Source organism: Anolis carolinensis, chromosome 6 (genome assembly GCF_035594765.1).
Source record: "Anolis carolinensis isolate JA03-04 chromosome 6, rAnoCar3.1.pri, whole genome shotgun sequence".
Lineage (NCBI taxonomy): Eukaryota > Metazoa > Chordata > Lepidosauria > Squamata > Dactyloidae > Anolis > Anolis carolinensis.
Window position 1 is genome coordinate 60,646,323 of NC_085846.1, and position 17,846 is coordinate 60,664,168.

General features: G+C 42.5%; 1 protein-coding gene across 2 annotated transcripts in view; it reads left to right on the top strand.

The window, feature by feature from the left end:
- Window positions 1–17,846, top strand: part of trank1 (tetratricopeptide repeat and ankyrin repeat containing 1) — a 107,537-nt gene that overhangs the window by 14,345 nt on the left and 75,346 nt on the right. For both annotated transcript variants that reach the window (XM_062958232.1, XM_062958233.1), the window contains exons 2-6: window positions 6,367–6,519; window positions 6,966–7,095; window positions 10,465–10,615; window positions 16,565–16,683; window positions 17,019–17,102. In XM_062958232.1, coding sequence (XP_062814302.1) covers window positions 6,367–6,519; window positions 6,966–7,095; window positions 10,465–10,615; window positions 16,565–16,683; window positions 17,019–17,102 — 637 coding nt within the window. The remainder of the gene's footprint in view (window positions 1–6,366; window positions 6,520–6,965; window positions 7,096–10,464; window positions 10,616–16,564; window positions 16,684–17,018; window positions 17,103–17,846) is intronic.

Below are 17,846 nucleotides of genomic sequence, written 5' to 3' on the forward strand. Positions count from 1 at the left end.
GTTGAGGAACATTGGAACAAACTGAAGACCTCCATCATCACAGCCTGCGAAGAAACCATTGGATACCAAACTAAGAAACATCAAGACTGGTTTTACGATAACGACAAAGAGATCCAACAGCTAATTGATAACAAAAGGAAAGCCTTCCAAACATGGCAGAGAGACACGAACTGTGCTGCTTAGAAAAAGATCTATGCCAGTGCAAAAGCTAAGGTCCAAAGTAGGACCAGAGAACTCAAGAACATCTGGTGGACAAAGAAGGCTGAAGAAATCCAACACTTTGCAGACACCCATGATGCTCAGGGATTTTTCAAAGCCACAAAGATCATCTATGGACCAAGAAACCATGGCATACAGCGTCTACGCTCATCAGATGGAACCAAACGTCTAAAGTACAAAACATCAATTGCACTACGTTGGAAAGAGCACTACCAGAACCTGCTGAATCGCAGCTCCAATGTGGCCAAAGAGACCCTCTCACAAATCCCGCAACAACAAACCAGGGATGAGCTTGCAGCACTGCCTAGTTTGGAAGAAGTCAGCAATGCCATCAGCCAACAAAAAAAACAACAAAGCCAGCGGACCTGATGGGATCCCTGCTGAAATCTTCAAAGAGGGTGGACCTGAGCTGATACAACAACTCCACCAGCTCATTGAAAAAGTATGGGTGACTGAGAAAATCCAAGCAGACCTCAAGGATGCCACCATCATCACCCTTTTCAAGAAAGGGGACAGTACAGACTGCGGGAACTATTGTAGTATCTTCCTTCTAACCTCTGCTGGGAAAATTCTCGCAAGAATCCTTGCAAACCGCCTTCTCCCTGTTTCAGAAGACACCCTCCCAGAATCCCAGAACGGCTTCCGTCCCTCCAGAGGAGCAGTGGACATGAACTTCACTGCACAACAGTTCCAAGAAAAATGCAGGGAACAAAACCAACCTCTGTACATGGCATTCATTGACCTTGCACAGTGAATCGCAGCGCTCTCTGGACCATCCTCCAAAAAATCGGGTGCCCTGACAAATTTGTGAACATCCTGCAGCTCCTCCATGATGACATGATGGCAACAGTCTTGGACAGCAAAGTGACCCATTTAAGGTGGAATCAAGTGTCAAGCAGGGATGTGTTATTGCCCCTACCTTATTTTCCATCTTCATCGCTATGATACTTCACCTTGCTGTTGGGAGCTTCCCACCGGTTTAGAAATCATCTATTGGACAGATGGCAAGCTATTTAACCTCAGCAGACTGAGAGCCAAAACCAAGGTCACTACAACATCTGTTATAGAACTCCAATATGCCGATGACAACATAGTCTCCCTACCTGAGCTAGCGGGGGTGGTCTCGGGCCTGGCATTGGAGTCCCAGCGGCTTTTAGTGCTGGGGGACTTCAATGTCCATGCTGAGACCATCCTGACTGGTGCGGCTCAGGACTTCATGGCCTCCATGGCAACCATGGGGCTGTCCCAATTGGTATCTGGTCCCACCCACAGAGCGGGGCACACACTTGACTTGGTTTTCTGCCAGGGATGGGAGGAAGGTGGCGGTGTGGAGGAGCTTACCATCGCTCCTTTGCCATGGACCGGCCATCACCTGATCAGGTTTAGGCTGAATGCACCACCTAACCTCCGCAGGGGTGGGGGACCTATTAAAATGGTCCGCCCCCGGAGGCTTATGGATCCAGATGGATTCCTGACGGCTCTTGGGGAGTTTCCCGCTGCCTTGGTTGGTGATCCTGTTGATGCCCTGGTCTCTCTCTGGAATAGGGAGATGACTAGGGCAGTAGACACGATTGCTCCAGAACGTCCCCTCTCGAGTAACCGAGCTAAACCAGCTCCTTGGTTTACTGAGGAGTTGGCAGCGATGAAGCGAAAAAAGAGGGAACTAGAGCGCGTGTGGCGTTCAGAGTGGAACGAATCAGACCGAACACACCTGTGTCTCTACCTCAGGGCATATGCCGCGGCAATAGATGCTGCAAAGAATGCTTTCTTGGCAGCTAATATTGCGTCTGCAAAGAACCGTCCGGCGGAGCTGTTCCGGGTTGTCAGAGGCTTGTTAAATCCCGTCGCTCAAGACGGGATCCCTGACAACTCGGCAGCCCGCTGCGAAGCATTTGCTCGGTTCTTTGCGGACAAAGTCACTCTGATCCGCTCCGGCTTTGACACCATATTAATGGCAGTCTCCGAGGATGTAACTCGAGCACCTGCTTGTTCTATTTTGATGGATTCTTTTAAATTGGTTCAGCCTGAGGATGTGGACAAGGTGCTTGGAGAGGTGAGGGCTACCACATGCATCCTAGACCCCTGCCCATCCTGGCTGATAAAGGAAGCCAGAGGGGGGTTGGCCGAGTGGGTGAAGGTGGTGGTGAATGCCTCCCTTCAGGAAGGCATTTTTCCAGCGAGCCTCAAATTGGCTGTGATCAAACCGCTGTTGAAGAAGCCATCACTGGACCCCACTCAATTAGATAACTTTCGGCCCATTTCCAATCTCCCCTTTTTGGGCAAGGTCATGGAACGTGTGGTGGCCGCACAACTCCAGGCATTCTTGGTTGACACTGATTTTCTGGATCCGGCGCAGTCTGGCTTCAGGCCGGGGCATGGTACCGAGACAGCCTTGGTCGCCTTAGTCGATGATCTACGCCGGGAACTGGCGGAGTGTGTCCCTGCTGGTTCTGCTGGACCTCTCAGCGGCCTTCAATACCGTCGATCACGGTATCCTTCTGGGGCGCCTTGCTGGGATGGGGCTTGGAGGTACTGTTCTGCAGTGGCTCCGGTCCTTCCTGGAGGGTCGGTCCCAGATGGTGTCCTTGGGGGACACCTGCTCGGCCCCACAACCATTGACTTGTGGGGTCCCACAGGGGTCAGTACTGTCCCCCATGTTGTTCAACATATACATGAAGCCGTTGGGAGAGATCATCCGGAGTTTCAGGGTGAGGGGTCATCTGTACGCAGATGATGTCCAGCTCTGTCACTCCTTCCCACCTGTCACTAAGGAGGCTGTCCAGGTCCTGAACCGGTGTCTGGCTGCTGTGTCGGACTGGATGAGGGCTAACAAATTGAAATTGAATCCAGACAAGACAGAGGTCCTCCTGGTCAGTCGTAAGGCTGAACAGGGAATAGGGTTACAGCCTGTGTTGGACGGGGTCGCACTCCCCCTGAAGACACAGGTTCGCAGTCTGGGGGTTCTGGACTCATCGCTGAGCCTGGAACCCCAGGTCTCGGCGGTGGCCAGGGGAGCCTTTGCACAACTCAGACTTGTGCGCCAGCTGCGCCCGTTCCTTGGGAGGTCTGACTTGGCCACGGTGGTCCATGCTCTAGTTACAGCTCGTTTGGACTACTGCAACACGCTCTACGTGGGGCTGCCTTTGAAGACGGCCCGGAAGCTTCAATTAGTACAACGAGCGGCAGCCAGGCTTATAACTGGAGCGGCGTACAGGGAGCACACCACTCCTCTGTTGCGTCAGCTCCACTGGCTGCCAATATGCTACCGAGCCCAATTAAAAGTGCTGGTTTTGGCCTACAAAGCCCTAAACCGTTCCGGTCCAATTTACCTATCTGAACGTATCTCCTCCTATGAGCCCATGAGAACTTTAAGATCGTCTGGGGAGGCCCTGCTCTCGGTCCCACCTGCCTCACAAGTGCGGCTGGTGGGAACGAGGGACAGGGCCTTCTCGGTGGTGGCTCCTCGGCTGTGGAACTCCCTCCCCAGTGACATCCGGCAGACTCCATCCCTTCTGAGTTTCAGAAAAAAGGTAAAGACCTGGCTTTGCGAACAAGCGTTTAATGAATGAATTATGATGGCTTTAACTCGGTCCGGACTAAGGTTTACGTGCAAGGTTTATATGGACGAATGGATTAAGTATTTTATTATACTGTTTTAAATGTATTTATGGGATTGTTTTAAATTGATTGTTTTATATTGCTATGTTTTATTTTTCTACTGTATTGTGAGCCGCCCTGAGTCCCTTCAGGTGAGAAGGGCGGCATATAAATGATGGAAATAAATAATAAATAATAAATAAATAGTCTGTACGCACTCAGAAGAAGACCTATAAGCCACTCTAAGCATCTTCGCAGAAGCATACGAGAAGCTCGGCCTCTCATTGAACATCGAGAAAATGAAAGTGCTTTTCTAACAGGCACCAGCTAATCCCTCTGCAATGCCAGGAATACAACTTAATGGTGTCACATTAGAAAATGTTGACCATTTCCGCTACCTTGGCAGCCACCTCTCCACAAAAGTCAACATCAACACTGAAATACAGCACCGCCTGAGCTCTGCGAGAGCAGCATTTTTCCGAATGAAGCAGAGAGTGTTTGATGATCAGAACATCCGTAGAGATACTAAGGTGCTTGTTTACAAAGCCATTGTCCTCCCAACCCTGCTCTACGCCTGCGAAACGGTCTATAGACGTCGCACTCAACTCCTGGAGCGTTTCCATCAGCGTTGCCTCAGAAAAATCCTGCAAATCTCTTGGGAAGACAGGAGGACAAATGTCAGCATGCTTGAGGAAGCAAAGACCACCAGCATTGAAGCGATGCTCCTACACCATCAACTCCGCTAGACTGACTATGTTGTCTGAATGCCTGATCACCGTCTCCCAAAGCAGCTACTCTACTCCCAGCTCAAGAATGGGAAACGTAATGTTGGTGGGCAGGAAAAGAGATTTAAAGTTGGGCTTAAAGCCAACCGTAAAAACTGTGGCATAGACACTGAGAACTGGGAAACCCTGGCCCTTGAGCGCTCTAATTGGAGGTCAGCTGTGACCAGCAGTGCTGTGGAGTTCGAAGAGGCACAAAAGGAGGGCTTAAGGGAGAAACGTGCCAAGAGGAAGGCCTGTCAAGCCAACCCTGACCGGGACCACCTTCCACCTGGAAACTGATGTCCTCACTGCGGGAGAACATGCAAATCAAAAATTGGTCTCTTCAGCCACCTAAGAACCCACCCCCAAGACACCAGAGATGGAAGACAATCCTCCTCGAGCTACGAGGGATCGCCTAAGAAAAGAAGACAGTCTATTTATGGTCCTTGTGACCATATATCACCCCTTGGCAGTGAATTGTCATTTACTGGGTAATAGAAGACAGAATCAAACAGAATTTATTTTTCACAACTATGTCCTCTGTTGAATCTACAATTTAAAAATAATCCTTCACTGACATAGAAACCCTTTCAAAATAATAGCTTAACCGTTTCTTTATAGTTTGAATTGAGTATGCCTTTTTGAAGTGCTTGGAACCACAAGAGTTTTGGATTTCAGATTTTGGAATAGCTGCATTTGCATACAGACACATAATTTTGGAAATAGGATCCACATTCCAAACACAAATTTAATTTATGTTTTGCATGCTCACAGCCTGAAGGTATGTTTGTACACTTGAAATAATGTTGTGCATAAAACAAAACACTGAACCATCAAAAAGTAAAGGTGTTGCTGTCTCAGCCACCAATGTGGACTATTTTAGGTACTGAAATACAGGCAGTCCCTGAGTTACAAACATCCGACTTATAAACAACTCATATGACCTCATCAGGTGGGCCAAAATTCAGCGGCATATGCCAGTTCCTCTGCAGTTTTGCCATGGAGCCCGACAACGCCCATCCCACAACGTCCAACTACTTATGGCAGGGCTCCATGGTGAAACTGAGGAACTGTCATCTCGGCGGCAACTGTTGCATTACCAACAACAGAAGGAAGCCAGGTGGCGGACACTTCACCTCATAGAATGGGTTAGGGGGATATGGGGCGATATGGGGCATGGGGTTATGGGTTTCCCCCCACACCCTGCTGGGCACTACTGGATTTGCCACGATCCATGGCGATTCCGGAGACAAATGTGATGAAGTCCATAGTTAAAAACGGGGGTGAGACAACAGGAAGTGAGAAAAATCTACTCCACTGAAGGAAAATTCACATCTGAAATAGTTACCATGGGGGAAAGGTGTCTCCACTGAAGCATTATCATCAATCCTTGTTTCCACAACAAGCCACATTTTTCAAAATCCAGTTATTACAGGGATAGAAAATTAAGTCACATCTTCTGAACAGGGACACAGACAGCAAAACAAACACCACATGGTATAAGCCAAGGTACTATTGTTCTTTCAGTGTGAATTGGAAAGTAACACTGTAATCTAACTAAAAGGTTTTTATGTGTATACCATATTTCTTCAGTTCTAAGGTGCCATCAATTGCACACTATTTTCAATACCGCCGCCACCAACAAAAAATACATAACACGCACCCTGTTTTTAGAGAGGTTTATTTTGGGGGGGGGGGGAATGCATTTTGGAATTGAAGAAATGCAGTGTGTGTATTCCATATATATTTCATATATTTATATCCCTTATATCCTTTCCTTTGTCAGAATGAATCCCTTCGACTTTAGGGATCCTCTTGCTTACGCAGACTTCTTGAAAACGGAAGGAAATGAACACTTCAAAAATGGGAGATACTCTGTGGCAATAAAAAAGTATGACGAGGCCATAAATATAAGAACTTATTTATTTCAAACACAAAGGTGAGCTGTTGTCTTTTAAAGCTGAGACAAAGTAATGTGGTGCAGTTTTTCAATGTAGTTTTAACTGTATTTCAGTATTGTTAAGCTTCATGACATCAATATATATTTTTTAATTTTATATTCACATTTTAACGCATGTGCTCTGTTTTCAATTGCATTGTCTCATGTTTGCTGTTAGTCGCTTAAGTCCTTGCATTAAAAGAAAGGCAGAATAGAACTAAAGTGAATAAATACATAAACTGATTTCTAGATTTGGTTCTCCTTAAATTACTTGCGGTGGATTGCAGTTTCCTAGAGTATGGATTGGTTTAGAAATAAAATTTTATATTATTATTATTATTATCATCATCATCATTATTATTATTATTATTATTATTTCCACAATTTCTATGTAATTTTGTAAAACCTATGATATCAAACTCGTTCTTTTGATTTTCATCTTTTAGGATACCTTGCCACCGAGAAATGGCAGTGTTGATGTGCAATCGATCAAATGCCTTCTACAATTTAAATAAATGGGATGAAGCTTGTTACTCGGCACAGATGAGCATCCAGTGGGATCCAACCTATGTTAAGGTATGTGAAAGACTTTCAGTATTGCATGTATTTATGTGTTTATCTATATATAAAAATGAGTGATGGAATCCCGGCGACGAGCTAAACAACAGAACTAAACACCTCCCAACCTCGAAATTTCACAACACAATCCATCATCCACGTCTCGAGGTTGAAACAACAAAACATCACGTCACACACCTCCACAGGGCCTGAAAACCACAAAAAACCCACAACGGACTCCTCCCGCTTCCCCCCATTTTGGCCAATTCACTCACCCAATCCCTTTCACTATGGACGCCACCGACGCCCTCTTTCCCCAATTCCCACCACGAACGCTTTCACCCTCCACAGATCCCCTTCTCTTACCACCGCCGCCATCCCCAGGACAACAACTCAATTCCCCACCTTCCATCCACGCCCGGAGCGTGGCCACACCGAGGAAACCCAGACACCAGCCCTCGCCTTCCCTTCGCAGCTTTCCCCCTCCTTCCCCCCCCCCCCACAACCCCACCAGGAAAAAAAAAAGCTTCTCTCTACACCACAACATCCTTCAAGCAAGGTACAGGGGGAAAGAACAACGCAAACACACCTCCTCAGGGGGAAACCCACACAGCCGGGATAAAAACATCTCGGAGGGAAGAGAACCAAGGGCTCGCCCACCCAGATCTCCAACCCATCCGGGGACAACAACCCCACCCAGGGGGCCTCACTTTCCCTTCCCCGCTTTCACCCTCCACCCATCACCCTTACCCACTTTCACCCTTCGCAGATCCCCCCTCCCACCACACACCCAGAGGAGGAGAAGCCCCATTCCTAAAAAGGGAAGAACACACTTCAAAACCAAGGTACCTTACAAATACCAACCTGGTCCAAACTATCTATCTATCTATCTATATATATATATATATATATATATATATATATACACACATACACAAAAACTAATCCAATATAATAACACAAAAACACACCTATATAACCCACAATGCCAAGGCACTATAATCGATATTATCTGATTTCAACTAGATTATCTTAACTTCAGAATGACATATAATTCAGTTTGGGGTGAATTTTACACACCTGTATAGAAGGCCCCTCATGATATAATCAAGTTCTAACCAGATAATATACGATTATAACCCACCTAACACCTCCCAACAAAGGATTTCCCCAGGCATCGCACGCATCACACTGAGGAATCCTCGAAAACCATGAGCAAATGACCTGGGAAGCCTTCACCAGTTGGTTCCGCTACCAAAGCCGGCCCCCACATCCTCCGGAGGACGGAGGAAACGAGAGGGAACACAAAACAAGTCTCACAATAACGACAAGGGAGGAAAGAAAGACAGACAGATGGAATTAACCCGATGTAATACCACTTTAACTCTCCAAACTCAATACTAATTCAATCCAGGAAGTTCTACATTCACAAGTTTCCTACCTTCTCCATCTCCACTAGAGCAGTAACCCACTTTGAGACCATTTCTAACTGCCCTAACTCAATGGTAATACTACCCTGTGAATTTTACTTTGAGGACGGAGCGAATGACGCGGGGAGGGGAGGGGAGGAAGGAAAGGGAGCCCGATGGAATTAACACAGTTTCATACCACTTTAACTCACCACACTCAATCCTAATTGAATCCAGGGAGTTGTACTTTCCCAAGGTTACCAACCTTATCTATCTCCATCTACACTATACCATTAACCCACTTTGAAAACATTTTTAACTACCCAGGCTCAGTGTTAATCCCACCCTCTAACTTTTAGTTCTACAACGTCAGACAACCCAGATTCAGTTAACTCTCTTCCCCACTGCCTATAAAATACAGATTATCTGATTTCAACTGGATTATATGCCAGTGTAGACTCAACACCCTTCCACACAGCTATATAACCCAAAATGACAAGGCACGATAATCCACATTATCTAATTACAACAGGATTATTTTAACTTCACAATGACATATTATTCCGTTCGGGGTGGATTTTATACAACTCTATAGAAGGGGCCTCATCAACTTCTAACCAGATAATATAGGATTATAAATAAAATATATAATAATTACTGTGGGATAATAATAAAGAACAATATCATCTCTAAAAATAGGACAGTAAATGAACACCAATAATCGCAAAACACGGAAAAACGAGGGCCAGCTAACACCTCCCAACCAACCATTCCCCCAGGCAGGAACCACCCAGGCTTTGAAGCTACAAGGCCTTCAAATGTTAATCAAGACAGCTAATTGCAGCATACATACTTCCTACACCGAGACTATTAATTCCTATTCAACCTACCCAACCAAGAATTCCAAAAGGTAGAAAACAGCCACCCTTCAGGCTGTTCACGCCTATTCAACCTGGCCAACCAACAATTCCCGTACATAGAAAACCATCCACTCTAATATTACAGTAAACTAGCCACAGCAACGTGTGGCCGGACACAGCTAGTAAATTTATAAGTCTTTCATCTGTAAAGGAAGATTTCATTATTGACAGCAAGGACATTTTAGAAAACTATGCTTCAGTTCATTACTCTTTTCATTACTCTTTTCTTGTCTCTTTCTAATTACTAACTATGTTATTTTTAAAAAGAAACCTTGAAGTCTTCACGTTTCAAGCTTTCTGTTGTATAAATTCTCATTAGATTAAAAACAGATGGGCGAGGACTGTTTTTCCCTATTCATAGTAAACACATTGGTTTTCAATGTTACTTCACTCTTGAGGTTGCCAGACATCATGTGTAAGAATTATAAATAATAGGTAGCTATGTTTTAAAGCAGTGATGGGCAACTGCGAGGGGATTATGGGGGCACAGTGCACAGGTATAAAACTTATCAGTCCAGTTTTAGATATGTTTGAGATAATTCTCTGTGCCATCTGGCCAGGACATCTCTTACAGAAAAACAGCAAGGAAGCGTGTGATCTGAAGTCTGAAGTCATGTGGACTGCAGCCCCTTTTATAACTTCTCAGCAACCATAGAATAAAAGAAGCTGCATAACAGAACATACATACAGGAAACAGTAAGCAACAGGATCATAGATAAACATTACTAGGGAAAGCTCGAAGGTTGTCATTTCTGCTGTTTTAAGCACTGGATAAGTATTGTTTAAAAGCAGGAAATTAAAAGGGAATTTTAATTTGGGAATAATTTGGTGAAGTTATCTAAGGTTGGTTTACTTGATAGGATAATCAGGAGGAGGTTGGGAACTGAAATGTTTAGAAATTTAAATAAGAATGCGTTGTTTGATTGCAGTAATGTTTTTCATCTCAATTCTTTTAAAGTCCCTTTTTTCTTTTTTTGGCTCTTCTGGTCTGCCCATGTGTTGCTGCAATAGAGTAATGATTCCCTTGAGACTCACTTCCTTCCTACTTTCCATTCTAGGGATACTATAGAGCTGGTTACTCTATGATGAAGTTGTCACATCCTCTTGATGCAGCTAGAATCTTTTGCCAAGGTTTGAAATTTCTTCATGGTTCATCAGATGTGGGCGAGATATCTGATTTTATTGTTGGAGTCTTTTCAAGTGCTAACAGTAAGTGACATGAGAAACAATGGATGGAATTTAATTAAATACTGAAGGGAATTCATAGGGATTGTAAAAGTCCCCCAATCCTGATTTCCAAGATACCAACTACTGCAAGCAAAAAGGCTCTCGGTCCTGCCTTCTTCGCAGACACGATTGGCGGGCGTGAGAGACAGGGCCTTCTCATTGGTGGCCCCTCGGCTGTGGAACTCCCTCCCCAGGGAGATTAGTTAAGCCCCCTCCCTCCTGACTTTCTGCAAAAAAGTGAAAATGTGGTTGTGTGATCAAGCCTTTGGAGAACTGGTGCAATAAATAAATACGAAATGTACAATTGACTATTAGAACGGCCCAGACTACATTTGTGGATCACGTGACTAACAGTGATGGTATTTAAAAAAATGTTTTTAGCGTTAATTGTTTTTATAATTCCATTTAAAATGTTAATTTTATTGTACTCCATTTTTAAAGGCATTAAATAGTTGCCGATGTGTAAAGCTGCCTGGGGTTCCCTTCAGGATTGAGAAAGGCGGGATAGAAGTATCGTAAATAAATAAATAAATAAATAGTAGGTAAAAACCATCTGTAGGCTTTGCATAAGCTTTGTTACTCACTGCTAGGTTAATGCCATATGGATTTTTGAAAGAAAAAAGTTGCTTGAGAGTTATTCTATGATCCCATCTACACTGCCATATAATGCAGCTTCTGAATGCAGATTTGAACTCATATAATCCAGTTCAAAGCAGATAACCACTAATGCAACACTAATAATTATGAATGTATAACAAAGAACTGATAGACTTGGACTGAGTCTCCGAATGCGCCTCTAAATGTTTTAATGGATGTTTTAACTTAATTAATGTATTATTATTGTTTTATATTGGTGTTTTATAACTGGTTGTAAGCCGCCCTTAGTCCCCCTTCGAGGATGAGAAGTGCAGGATAGAAATGCTGTAATAATAAATAATAAATATTAACCTGCAGTCTGAAACTGGATTATATGGCAGTGTAGATCCAGTCTGTATCACTGCTTCTTAAACTTTGGGTTCCGATCCCAAATGGGGTCCTCTTAGCTCAATGTTGGGGACACAAAAAAATGGCAACAAATTTTCTGCATACCATCTAGATACAGTAGCGTCTCACTTATCCAAGACTCGCTTATCCAAGGTTCTGGATTATCCAAGGCATTTTTGTAGTCAATGTTTTCAATATATCATGATATTTTGGTACTAAATTCGTAAATACAGTAATTACAACATAACATTACTGCGTATTGAACTACTTTTTCTGTCAAATTTGTTGTATAACATGATGTTTTGGTGCTTAATTTGTGAAATCATAACCTAATTTGATGTTTAATAGGCTTTTCCTTAATCCCTCCTTATTATCCAAGGTATTTGCTTATCCAAGGTTCTGCCGGCCTGTTTAGCCTGGATAAGTGAGACTCTACTGTATTACATAAATCTGTTAGTGGCAACGTGCAGTGTTTAGAGTGATTTCTGCAGAAAATGCAGAGAGGAAAAGGAAAATCAGCCTGTTTAGAGATCCTTTCAAATGCTGATTTATTATCAGTAAATGTTTGGTTTTTATGCCTATTTTCTATACCTATATACCTGGAGTCATGTACAAATTTCTTGAGAGGAAAAGGATTGTGAAAAAACGTATTGGGCTTAAAAGGTGAAAACAGTTTTAAAAGTCCTGGTTTATACAAGCAGTGAAATGAAGTGATGGTTTCCACCTTCTTCCTCCTCCTCACTCCTGTTCCATTTTTCTAATCTCATCTCATTTCTGTCTTGCAAATTATCAAGTGTCTTACTCCTGTCCCAGCTTAAAATATCATCCCTCATAAACACTCCCATCCCCCTATTTCCACCCACTTTCCACACTGTTGCCCTAGCTTAAAATACCATCCCTGGCTTGGAAATTTACCCGCCCTCTCTTTCTATCCATTCCTGCCCCAGCTTAAAACTTTATCCTTACAAATATGTCCATCCCTTCTTTCCATCCACCTCACTTACTCCTGGCTTAAAGTTTTATCCTGGCAAACACTCCCATCCCCTTTCCCCACCCACCTCATTCGATCCTGTTCCATCTTAAAATCTAATTTTTATCTTACAAGTGCTTTCTCTCGCTTTTTCTGTTCACCCCACCTCAACTTCTCAAACCCACACAGCTGATGAACGGAATACAGGCAGGCCCCGGGTTGCAAAAAGTGCACTCTTTGTAATTTGGCCAAAAAACGTGCACATTATAGTGGCTGCATGCTTAGCATTCCTTCTTTAAACACAAAAGTGTTAAAACATCAAAGCTTCCAGCAGTGGACAATGAGTCTCTCCTGTTTATCCTGCCTCAGTTTCCTTTGGATGCATCTATGCTGTGAAATGAATGCATCTTGACACCACTTTAACTGCCCTGGTTCAATGCTATGGAATCTTAGCAGCTGTATGTATTATCAAAGGCTTTCATGGCCAGAATCACTGGGTTGCTGTGAGTTTTCCAGGCTATATGGCCATGTTCCAGAAGCATTATCTCCTGATGTTTCGCCCACACCTGTGGTAGGCATTCTCAGAGGTTGTGAGGTCTGTTGGAAACTAGGCAAGTGGGATTTATATATTTGTGAATAATGTCCAGGGTGGGAGAAACAACTCATGTCTGTTTGAGGAAAGTGTGAATGTTGGAATTAATAATACAGTAGAGTCTCATTTATCCAACATAAACGGGCCGGCAGAACGTTGGATAAGCAAATATGTTGGATAATAAGGAGGCATTAAGGAAAAGCCTATTAAACATCAAATTAGTTTATGATTTTACAAATTAAGCACCAAAACCTCATGTTATACAACAAATTTGACAGAAAAAGTAGTTCAATACGCAGTAATGCTATGTAGTAATTACTGTATTTACGAATTTAGCACCAAAATATCATGATACATTGAAAACATTGACTACAAAAATGCGTTGGATAATCCAGAACGTTGGATAAGCGAGTTTTGGGTAAGTGAGACTCTACTGTAATAATAATAAGAACTTTATTCTTATATCCCACCCCATCACCCTGGAGGGATTCAGGGCGGCTCACATGGGGACCAATCCCAAAATACAGCATAAAATGCAACAGCAAAATGCATTTAAAACATATAAATATATAAAACAAAGCAGATAAAATACAGTAGAGTCTCACTTATCCACGATAAATGGGCCGGCAGAACCTTGGATAAGCGAGAATCTTGGATAATAAGGAGGGATTAAGAAAAAAGCCTATTAAAGATTAAATTACATTATGATTTTACAAATTAAATACCAAAACATCATGTTTTACAAGAAATTGACAGAAAAAGCAGTTCAATACACAGTAATGTTTTGTAGTAATTACTGTATTTATGAATTTAGCACTAAAACATTGCAACATTTTCTACAAAAACAATGACTACTAAAAGGCAGACTGCCTTGGATAATACAGAACCTTGGATAAGTGAAGCTTGGATAAGCGAGACTCTACTGTACAATAAAAACATACCGACCAATAGCTAAGGCGCAGTGAGCATATTCAAGATTGGAAATAAGACAGCAATATCTTGCAACCTCTAGAGATGGGCCAGAATAAAGTGCAATGGCTGGGTGTAGGTGGAGGTAAAAGGATAGCGTGAATTGTGCTGAATCGAAATAGCCAGGTTTTCAGCTCTTTTCGGAATGTGGCCAGAGTGGGGGCTAATCTAATTTCCCTCGGGAGGGAGTTCCAGAGCCAGGGTGCTACCGACAAGAAGGCCTTTTCTCTCATCAATATATTGGAGAATTAGCCAGCTTACTTAGCATTAAATGTCCTTTCAGCTTCAAAGCCTGGCTGCTTCCTGTCTGGGGAAATCCTTTGTTGGGAGGTGTTAGCTGGCTCTGACTGATTCATGTCTGGAATTCCCCAGTTTACAGAGTGTTGTTCTTTATTTACTGTCCTGATTTTAGAGTTTTTTTAAATATTGGTAGCCAGATTTTGTTCGTTTTCATGTTTTCTTCCTTTCTATAGAAATTGTCTACATCTTGGTGGATTTCAATGACTTCTCTGTGTAGTCTGACATGATAATGCTAATTAAGATGGCCAACTGCAACATTCACACTTGCCTCAAACAGACAAGAGTTCTTTCTCCCACCCTGGACATTATAAACCTCCCTTGCCTAGTTTCCAACAGACCGCTGAACCTCTGAGGATGCCTGCCACAGATATGGGTAAAACGTCAGGAGAGACTGCTTCTGGAACATGGCCAAACAACTTGGAAAACTCACAGCAACCTTGCAGCTATATTTTACATGGTCTTTAGCCGTCTCTGCCAAAGAATGCTGCTGCTCCAGCAAAGTACAAATCCTAGGATTGCATAGCATTGAGCCATGGCAATTCAAGTGGTGTCAAACATGAAGGAAAGGAGGGGAGGAGTGGAGAGGTACATGGAAGATAAAGGAAATGTCAGTAGGAAGAATAAAGGTGGGATCGGAAAGATATCAATAGAAGAAAGAATGAAAAGTTGGAGATACGAGGGCTATCCAGAAAGTAGATTAAGTTTTGCAGTTAAAAATGAACAAAGTATAGGAGAAAACATTTACCATATGCAGTTGAAAGCCACACCCAAATACCACTTCTCAACATAGTTGCCATTCAAATCTAGGCACTTATCTTAGCGATGAATGAGCTTGGCAACTCCTTCCCCACAAAACTCTGGCGCTTGCGTCCTCAACCAGCCAGTCACCCCTTTACGCAGCTGTGCATCGTCGCCAAAACGCAGCGTTGAGGCCTAAGTGAGGCCTAAGTCTGCCTGTCCCCTAACTGAACCCTGGCTGTCCCTTGGCTGAGTTGGTTGCTAGGAGACCAAGTGGACAGATTAGCCCTCTAAACTGGCAGCAATTGGATAAAAACAATTATTGCTCTCCCTCTAATTAGGACTTTATTTTTCTTTTCTTTTTGTTGTATTAATCTAGAGGCGTGGATGATGGGTTGTGTTGTCAAATTTCGAGGTTGGGGGGCCTGTAGTTTTGTTGTCTTGTCCGGTGCCCTGATTCCATCACTCTTTTATATATATATATATAGATTATTATTAGCATAGTACAATACAGTAGAGTCTCACTTATCCAAGCCTTGCTTATCCAAGCCTCTGGATAATCCAAGCCATTTTTGTAGTCAATGTTTTCAATATATCATGATATTTTGGTGCTAAAGTCATAAATACAGTAATTACTAAATGCTGTATTTTGGGATTGGTCCCCATGTGAGCCGCCCTGAATCCCTCCAGGGTGATGGGGTGGGATATAAGAATAAAGTTCTTATTATTATTACAGTAGAGTCTCACTTACCCAAAACTCGCTTATCCAACGTTCTGGATTATCCAACGCATTTTTGTAGTCAATGTTTTCAATGTATCATGATATTTTGGTGCTAAATTCGTAAATACAGTAATTACTACATAGCATTACTGCGTATTGAACTACTTTTTCTGTCAAATTTGTTGTATAACATGATGTTTTGGTGCTTAATTTGTAAAATCATAACCTAATTTGATGTTTAATAGGCTTTTCCTTAATCCCTCCTTATTATCCAAGATATTCGCTTATCCAAGCTTCTGCTGGCCCGTTTAGCTTGGATAAGTGAGACTCTACTGTATTACTATTATACATTGCTATATTGTACTACTATACCACTATACTGCAATATTATTAGTAATGTAACATGTAATATATACTATATAATTATTATATTGTATTACTATTATTTTATACTGCATTATATTATTATCAATATTATATGTATATACAATACATTATATTATTAGCATAGCACAATATTAGTATTATGTATTACTATATTGTTGCTGGAAGGAGGGACTCCCAACTGATGACCCAGGAGACATGGTGGAACTGTGCCTTCCTAGCTCCCTTTCTTCTGTATAAACAGAAGCCTATTATATTTTGTATTCTCTGCAGATGAAAGGACCGTTACTCTGGACTTTTTATCCATCTGTAGAAAGATTGTGAATGATAACTTCAGTCCCAAAGTTTGGCAACAAGTCGTTGAAAAGCTGGCAAGGAAAGGATTGTGGCAGGTAAGTCTCTCACCATTTTAAACGTTGATATTCTCCTTCTCCTAAACGTAGGATCCTTTAAAAATGAGGCAGAAGTTTAGAAAAACAATTACTAGTTCTGGAAGTTGTTTGCTTCAAGGTTTTAGATCTCACAGCTATGATGGTGCTGTTTAATATTGGATAAACTGGCGCGGGTTCCTTCTGAATGTGTATGCGCAACACATTCAGTATAATTATATTGAAGGATAACACCATGCCTCATAGAGATCTGAAACAGACATGAAATCTAAACATAATTGTAAGTTAATATTTAGAGAGTATACGCTCACCCCTAAAATGTGTGTTTTTCCTCCTAGTCTTGTCTGTTGTTGACTGCTGAGAAAGATAAGTTGCCAAGGCATTTGCGAGTCACCAATTTATCACTCAGAGATCTGTTTGAGGTTAGTCCTGAACTTTCAGTCGAAATTGTTTACTAAGCTTAATTGAATGCATAGAATCAACAGGTGGATTCTGTCGAAGAGTGCACGGATAAGAAGGGGTTTTTGGTAACTAATATCTTCTTTAAAGCAGAGGGCACACCCAGAAAGGTCTGCAGAGTATCCCTTAGCAGCTTATTGTAACAATTGTTGAATTTCCCAGTATTGAAGGTTGGTAGGAATCTAAATTTGAAACTTTGTGGACCTAACCTTACATATACCTGTCTGAGGTCTGCAGAAGGGGGCTACAGTATACAGTGTGGAAGTATATGGAAGAGGACTTTCTTTGCTATAGCACCCTGATTGGCACCAACAGTGCCATGCAAAAAACATTACTTTTTATTAAAGTCTTTGCAACTCAAGTGGGGTTACCTAAATCTGCACAAATGTTACAGTTGTAATTGTTTCATATTAGTTTAACTGGTTTCAGTAGTCTTGTTTCAACCCATCACATTGTTTGATTATCTATATATATAAAAGAGTGATGGCATCACGGCGATGGACAAAACAACAAATCTACAGCTCCCCCAAACTCTGAAATTGGCAACGCAATCCATCATCCCCGCCTCCAGTAAGATACAACATAATCAAACAAAAAACACAATCACAACACCAAAAAAACACAATAGGCAATCTGCGCATGCGCAGAAACACAGTCCTCCCAACTCTTTCCGCGCGCGCACACACACACAGAACCGTTCCCCTCCC